This window comes from Ursus maritimus, unplaced genomic scaffold (genome assembly GCF_017311325.1).
Source record: "Ursus maritimus isolate PB19 unplaced genomic scaffold, ASM1731132v1 scaffold_24, whole genome shotgun sequence".
Lineage (NCBI taxonomy): Eukaryota > Metazoa > Chordata > Mammalia > Carnivora > Ursidae > Ursus > Ursus maritimus.
The window spans coordinates 19,047,321-19,054,936 of record NW_024424897.1 but is presented as its reverse complement, the minus strand read 5'-3'; the positions used below and the strand labels follow the sequence as shown (position 1 = coordinate 19,054,936).

The window sequence follows — 7,616 nt, the reverse complement described above, 5'->3', positions numbered from 1 at the left end:
GGGGAGACAGCTCTGAGGACGGACGTGACATAGCAGCTGGACTGTCACCCACGTGGGGGAGCCCATAGAAGGAAGTGGGTATGTCCTAGCGAGTCTGTCATTCTGTTTTGAATGCTGACCTGACTCCTTGTCACTTACACCTTGGCTCTAATGTCACCTATTGGAGAGGCCTTCCTGAGCACCTTGCTGCCTGCAGTCTGAAGTAGTTCCTTTCCCGAGTCTCTCTCTCGCACATCTCCCTGTTTTATTTCCCTTGATGGCAAGTGTCACCATCCGAAACCATCTTCTTTATTCATTGCCTATCTCTCTCCTCTAGAATGTACACTCCAAGAGGACAGGTCCTTATTCATCTCACTCAGGGCTGTGTGCTCAGAACCTAGCAGGTACTCCATATATGATTGTTCAATGTACGAATGTTCAAATGTTCTCTGCAGCGAATCCCCCGATACAGGAGGTCCTGGGCTGTGATCTAATGGAGAGAAAGGGCTGCAGAGGTGAGGCTGCCAGGAAGGAAAACAGTCATTAATGGAGGAAGGCTCCCTGGGGATGCGGTGTGTGAGTGTGTGTGTGTGGGGGGGGGGGGCTGGAGTTCCCATTTAAAGGGGACAAACTGTGGTAAGCCCACAGCCTAGTGCTGCCCTGACAAGCTGGGCCCCTTCCTTCACCTCTCCCTGCCCCACCCCTTCCTCCCCGTTTGTTCATCAACACCTCTGGCAAACCAGAAAGATGAAGGGTGGGGTGGGATTGCCAGTTTTATCTCTTTTATCAGATAATCAAGTGACAATTTCCCTCTCGGTTGTGAGGCCCAGGAAGTTTCAAAGGTTGCCGAAGAAACACGAGACAATCTGTGTTTCTCATTACTGTGTGTTTTCAGTTTCACAGCCATTTTAACAGTCACTCAATGCCAAGTTTTTTCTAGCAGAGTGACCTTGGACAAGTTACCTAACTTTCCAGGGCTTCTTTCTTCTTTTTGGAATGACCACACTTACTTCTTGGGTTGAGTTGTATATTAAAAAGGAAAAGTATGGGGTGCCTGGCTGGCTCGGGCGGTGGGACATGAGGCTCTTGATCTCGGGGTCGTGAGCTCAGGCCCCACGTTGGGCGTAGAGCTTACTTAAAAAAAAAAAAAAAATCAAATCAAAAAGGAAAAGTATGCAGAGTTCTCGGGCCAGAGCCTGGCATGCAGTGACCACTCAACATGGTAGTGGTTTCCAACTTGGTTGTCTTCCCCTCCCCTAACACAGGCCACCTCTGTGTCTTAGCTCCTGTGGCAATCTGCCAACCACCCCCCCCAACATGGAGTGTAATGCTAATTTTCTAAGATCTTGCTGTCTTCAGGGATTCAAGGAGGCTCCCTGCATTGCTGGGGAAAACAGGTGGCTGGTTTTAGAGGAGGGAGGGGAAGAAGGAGGTGGCAAGGCAGGCTGGTGCTAAACGGATGGGAGGCCACTGGGCAGGAAAGGGCTAGGCCCTTCTGTCTAGCAGTGACTTCCCTACTCTTTTTCCGATCCCCCTCAAACATAACCTTTAAAAAGGGTTAATATTGAATTACACAGTAAATATAAGAATCCAGGGGCACCTGGGTGGCTCAGTCGTTAAGCGTCTGCCTTTGGCTCAGGTCATGATCCCAGGGGCCTGCCTCCGGCTCTCTGCTCAGAGGGAAGCCTGCTTCTCCCCCTCCCTCTGCCTCTGCTTGTGTTCCCTCTCTCGCTGTCAAATAAATAAATAAAATCTTAAAAAAAATAAATATAAGAATCCAGCCTCCTTGTAAAAATGGAAATATTAGAGTTATGATCTTATTCTCCTTTGATCCTCCTCCCTTCCTTCAATTTTACTTACCTCCCCTGCAGGTAATCACTGATATCCTTTTGGTCACACTGTCCTTTTGTGACACCTCGTCCTCTTCAGGGCTGCCCAGACTGTATCAGGCTGCAATGGCTGGGGAGCTACCACTCAGTCCTGTCCCCCTCTTAACCAGAACTCCACAGGACTCATTAACTTACAGAAAGCTTTCCAGAAGCTTCCAGTTCCCACCTTCTCTCCCTTCTCTGAAGTCCTACAAGGACTTAGCTCAGATTTACAAAGGCCCAGTGTTCCCTGTCAGTGGCCAGTCTTGTTTTCACTAGAGTTTAAGCCCTCTGAGGTCAGGCAGTGTGGCCCATGCCTCTGTATCTGCGGAGTGTGTCTGGGAGAGCGCGCAGTATGAATGAGGTCAATCAAAGTCCTGTGGGGCGAAGAATTCTCTTTATCTCTTTGAACAAGGGAGGCCCCCCTGGGGGTGTCTGCTTCTGGTTAGCACTCTAACCAGCAATGGAGGGATTTCTGTGGAGGATGCCTAACTCTCTGGCTTCTCCAATGAGAGAGGAGGGAGAGCTCTGCCGTCAGGAGCCCAGACACCGGATTCAGACAGATCCTTGCTCAGCCACCTCCTGGCTAGGTGACCTTAGGCAAGTCATTGAACCCTTCGGAGCTTTCCTCCCCTGTAGAACGTAGGCGGCACCAGGCCCTACCTCACAGGCTGCTGTGAGGATCAATGGGGTAATGGGTTTAGGCTTAGGCTGTCTGATGAGGTTCCAGGTTTACACAGGTGGGAACACTGACTTAGGAAAGATAAAGGAGGAAGATTGTGAGCATCTCCGCAGTAAACCCTGGCGGAGGCGGTGGAGGCGCGGGGTGGCTCTCTCGTGGGGAGGAGGATGTCGCGGTGTAGAGGACGAAGCTCTTCACCTCTCCTTCCAAGTCAAACGCTGCCACGTCTGTTCCTCCCACTTTCCATCCCGAGTTTACCTCCAAATATTAGGCTATGGGGGAAAAGGGCAAATAAAACGGTCACCAATTGAGAACACGTCCGTCATTGGGTTGTCGGGGTCGCAGGGCGCAGAGCTCCAGGCCCCGCCCCGCCCCGCCGCCGAGGGACTGCTGATTGGTCCGCGCTGCGTGACGTTACGCGCGGCTTTTTAAGGCGGAGTCCCCGGCCCGCTCCGCAGTGGCCGCAGTGCCGGCGGTGGTTGTGGTGGTGGTGGTGGCGGCGGCGGCGGCGCCGGAGGCGGGCGTGGAGTTTCGCGTGGAGGCTCGGGTGGCTGGCACGGGGAGACTGCGGCTGCCGGAAGGTAAAGGGGCTGTTCAGGCGGAGCTGAGGTGGCCCCGGTGCGGGGACCTGGGGAGCTGGAGCCGGCGATCCGACCAAGGCGAAGTGTCACGGGACGTTGGGAAGGGGGTCGCGGTGTTGAGGAGGGACGTGTCAACCGTCTGGGTATGTGGAGGGCAGGCGGGAGCGGGCCTTACTGTCCCGTCTCAGCGCCCGGACCCTAACTCTTAACTGGGGGGTGCTGCCCGACCTGCCCCTTCCTGTGAGATTCTCGCGTGGGGAATAAGGGTCTGTGCGTCTGCTACCGCGCCGCGAGCTCGGAGAAGAGGCGCGGGAAGCCGACCATCTCCAGATTGAGGCCTCACCCCCCCAGCCTGTGTCCAGAACCCGGGGGTCTCTGTAGATCTCGTCGCCCCTGAAAGCGGGGAGCGCCTCTGTTAAAACTTGGAGCTGTTTAAAAAAACAAAACAAAAAACCGGAATTTTAAAAAGGAAGGATGAGAGACTGATTTAGGAAAGGATCTAGAAGTTGCACATTTCGTGTTTCTTATTAATCGTCTCCTTTTTTCTCCCATGACTTTTCCCTGTTCAGATAACCCAGCAGCCGCCTCCAGAGCCTGCAGTTCAAGGCCACCTCCCTGCCTCTACTTCGTGCCCCGGGACCTGCACCTTAGCTGGAGCTCACCATGGGGAACCACTTGACGGAGATGGCGCCCACTGCCTCCTCTTTCTTGCCCCACTTCCAGGCCCTGCATGTCGTGGTCATTGGGCTGGACTCTGCTGGAAAGACCTCGCTCCTTTACCGCCTCAAGTTCAAGGAGTTTGTCCAGAGCATCCCCACGAAAGGCTTCAACACAGAGAAGATCCGGGTGCCGCTGGGAGGGTCCCGTGGCATCACCTTCCAAGTGTGGGATGTCGGGGGGCAAGAGAAGCTGCGACCGCTGTGGCGCTCCTACACACGTCGGACAGACGGGCTGGTGTTTGTGGTGGATGCTGCCGAGGCTGAGCGCCTGGAGGAGGCCAAGGTGGAGCTACACCGAATCAGTCGGGCTTCGGACAACCAGGGTGTGCCTGTGCTGGTGCTGGCCAACAAGCAGGATCAGCCCGGGGCGCTGAGCGCCGCAGAGGTTGAGAAGAGGCTCGCAGTCCGAGAGCTTGCAGCGGCCACGCTCACCCACGTGCAGGGCTGCAGCGCTGTGGATGGGCTGGGCCTGCAGCCGGGCCTGGAGCGCCTGTACGAGATGATCCTTAAGAGGAAGAAGGCAGCCCGGGTAGGCAGGAAGAGACGGTGACCCGAGGCTGTCCCCTCCTCACCAGTAGGGGTCTGCACACCTGGACAGCCAGGCGGAGCCTGCGGCCCCTCACTCAGCTCTGGGCTGCAGGACCAGTCCGCCTCGGTGAAGGACCACGGAGCGCACTGGGGGTCCTGCTGTGGTGCAGCATTGGGGAGGGGAGGGGAGACGGGATGTCTTCTCCTCTCCCTCCCTCAGCCTCACCTCTGGAGAAACGGGGGCTGCAGGACTGGGGAGGCTTAAATGTAAGCTGTGACTCTACCTCGACCCTGTTTCTTCTTTTTCTTCTCTGGCTTGTTGATGAGATGTGTTTTGGGGCAAAAGAAGGTTGTTTGGAGAATGCATTTGGGATGAACGAGGACGGTCCCCCCACCTCTACCCCTCCCAACTGGGGTGTCCCCCAGGCTGCTTTTCTAAGGATGCTAGTCACAATAGTCTTTATTTTTGTGTCTGTGTGAAAGTGCAAAGAACCCTTCCCCACATTTGTAGATCCACAACTGTTTTTATAAGCCGTGTGTGTGTCCTCTGCATTATTATTAACTTTTTTAGCACTTGCCTATAAGTTATTAAAGACTGATGATACTGTAGCTCTGACCTTGGTCTGGCATTTTCTTACCCAGCCCCAGGAGTAATCCCAGATTTCTGGATGGGTAGGTGGCAGGAATGGGGAAGGGGGCGTAATTGTGAAGCTGAATTTGCACGGGAAACACTCTTTATGGGATGGCTGGTGGGAATTACAAATGGAGTTGAAATTGCCCTCTCCCAAGCTATTACCTGATTTCTGCAGTTTTTTGGGGTGTCCCTTCTTTCTCCTGCTTCCACCCCCTCCCCTCATCCCCTGGTTCTTGTTTGCCCCTCATACCAGCTGGTCTTTGGGGCCACTTTCCTAGGTCTATATAGGTAAGTCCTCAAGGAGCCATTCTGTTCTCATCCTCCCCCACTCCTCAGCACTCAGGCTGATCTGGTTTTTTTTTCCACCTTGGGGGATCCTGTGAGAATGGAAAGTAATTCCTTCCTGGCTTTCAGCCATCTCCGTGTGCTCAATCCTGCTGACTGCAGCTCCCGGCAGCAGTGGCAGGGGCTGGTGCTGGGGAGGTCTGTGCTGGGTTGAGCCAGCCAGGCCCTAGTGACTAAGCTGTGAGTGGCCCAGCTCTGGGAATGGTAGCTATTCCCACGAGAGGCGCTGTAGTAGTAGTCCCGGTTTGTGCCTGGTGGGAGTGTGGACATTCACTCCCCCCTAAGGGGAGGAGGGGGAAGGTATAAGCCACCAGTAGCGTGATAAGAATGAAATGCTAGGGGCACCTCGGTGGCTCAGTTGGTTAAGCATCTGCCTTTAGCTGAGGTCATGATCTCAGGGTTCTGGGATCCAGCCCGGTGGAGTGGCGGGCTCCCGCTCAGCGGGGAGTCTGCTTCTTCCTCTCCCTCTGCCCCTCCCCCTGCTCATTTTCTCTCTCTCTCTGAAATAAATAAAATCTTAAAAAAAAATAAAATGCTAATGTTATGAGGTCCAGAGGGCCTCTGCCCAGACTTTCAAGTGTGCCCCCTGCACCAATAGCCAGGGCCAGCTGAGTGTGAGAGGACGAACAATCAGACCCTCCTAATCTGGGTGGGAGTAGTGGGTAAAAACCAAGCACAATTCTTTCCAGCCCTCAGCCCCCCAGTGCCACCCCTACCCTTTGTGCAAACATGGGATCCAGAGTGGGTTCAGAGTCCCCACTCCAGAATCAAATAAAGGACCTGGGCAGGGAGAGAAGGTGCTGGCAATCCTGTCCTGGAGGACTTCCTAAGGAACTTGCTTCTTCCTAGCCAGGGCCAGCAGAAGCCTAGTTTTGCTGTGGAGACTGGGTCTGTTCAGATCTGTCTGTTCGTGGCTGGCAGGACGCGGGTGGGTATGCATCGATCCGGAAGGGTGCCCGAGTGTGTGTCAGTTCGTGGCCTGCTTGACAGAGCTGCTGGGCTGGTTCTGCTGGGGACACGTGCTACCTGGCCCCCCTCTACACATGCCTGTGACTCATCTCACTCAGTCCTCAGGGCAGAGTCCTCTTCTGCCCAGGAACAGGCTGGGGAGGACTTGGCTAGAAGGGCCTCTATCCTGCTGAGAGATCTTTCCTCCTCACTCCACCCCAATAATGTCCTTTTGTCTCAGAATCTCCAAGGACATGTTTTCTCTATTTCTGATCACCTGGGGGACTGAGGTCTCCAGATTTGGAAGAAGATCACCACTGCCCCTGCGGAGGGCCTCCATGAGGCCAGCTCCTGGTTCTGGCTCTGCCAACTGCCTGGCCTCCCTCTCTGGTTAGAATCGTCTTCTGCTCCCCCAGACTCCAACCCTGGGCAGGGACCATGGTCCACAGGAGACTGCCAATGTCCCAGCTCTTCCCCACATCCCTCTGGCCTGACTAGCTGGTGGAGGTAGAGGAAGGGGTTTTGGCAGCAAGAGTGACATGGAGAAGTCAGCTGTTTTGAAGGGGGTTTGGGGAGAGGAGAGCACTGGAAGATTCTGGTAAGAATGCTACATTCTGGCTGGGCTGGGGATCAGGAGCTTTGGAATAATCCTCCTGCCTCTGTCCATCTTGCCACAGGATTCTTTTTTTTTTTCTTTTTTTAAGATGTATATATTTATTTGGGGGGGAGGGGCAGAGGGAGCGGGAGAGAATCTTTCATACTGACTTCCCCTTGAGCATGGAGCCGGAGGGGGGGCTCGATCCCAGGACCCTGAGATCATGACCTGAGCCAAAACCAAGATTCAGACACTTAACCGAGTCACCAGTGCCCCTGCCCCAGGGTTTTTGCATGCTGAGCTCTGGCCACAGGCTTGGTGGGCTCACGGTTGAAGGTAGGCTGTAGTTTCCTTGTCCCAGCTTCTTTATCACGTGGAATTTTCTTTGAGGCCCTGAGATGGATGTTGAGTTGTGGAGGGGAGAGGGTCTCAGGGGGCCAGGAATGGTGGTTAGGGGCTGGTGGTGGGGGGCTGTGGGTGGAGTGGAAGGAAATCAATGGGCCCAGAGTTTGGGCTCCCTCTGAGCTGCCCTCCCCCTACCAGCCACCTCCTCTCCTTGCACAAGCTAGATGGCAAATCCAGGTGGACAGCGCTTGCCGCGGGTGCCTTGCCCATCCCCCAGCAAAGATGGCGGTGGTCCCTCACCTCCTCTGCCCTCTCCGGTCCTCCTGTGCAACATGTGCTCCAGGAAGAGAGAAAACAAAGAGGAAGGAAAGAAGTCTCCAAGGCCCGAAGGA

General features: G+C 54.7%; 1 protein-coding gene across 1 annotated transcript; it reads left to right on the top strand.

Moving 5' to 3' along the window:
- The first annotated feature begins 2,979 nt into the window (after positions 1-2,979).
- Positions 2,980-4,966, top strand: ARL4D (ADP ribosylation factor like GTPase 4D). Its single transcript, XM_040640555.1, has 2 exons — positions 2,980-3,110; positions 3,680-4,966. Exon 2 carries the CDS (start codon positions 3,774-3,776, stop codon positions 4,377-4,379), a length of 606 nt encoding a protein of 201 aa, XP_040496489.1. The 5' UTR covers positions 2,980-3,110; positions 3,680-3,773; the 3' UTR covers positions 4,380-4,966.
- Positions 4,967-7,616: the final 2,650 nt, after the last annotated feature.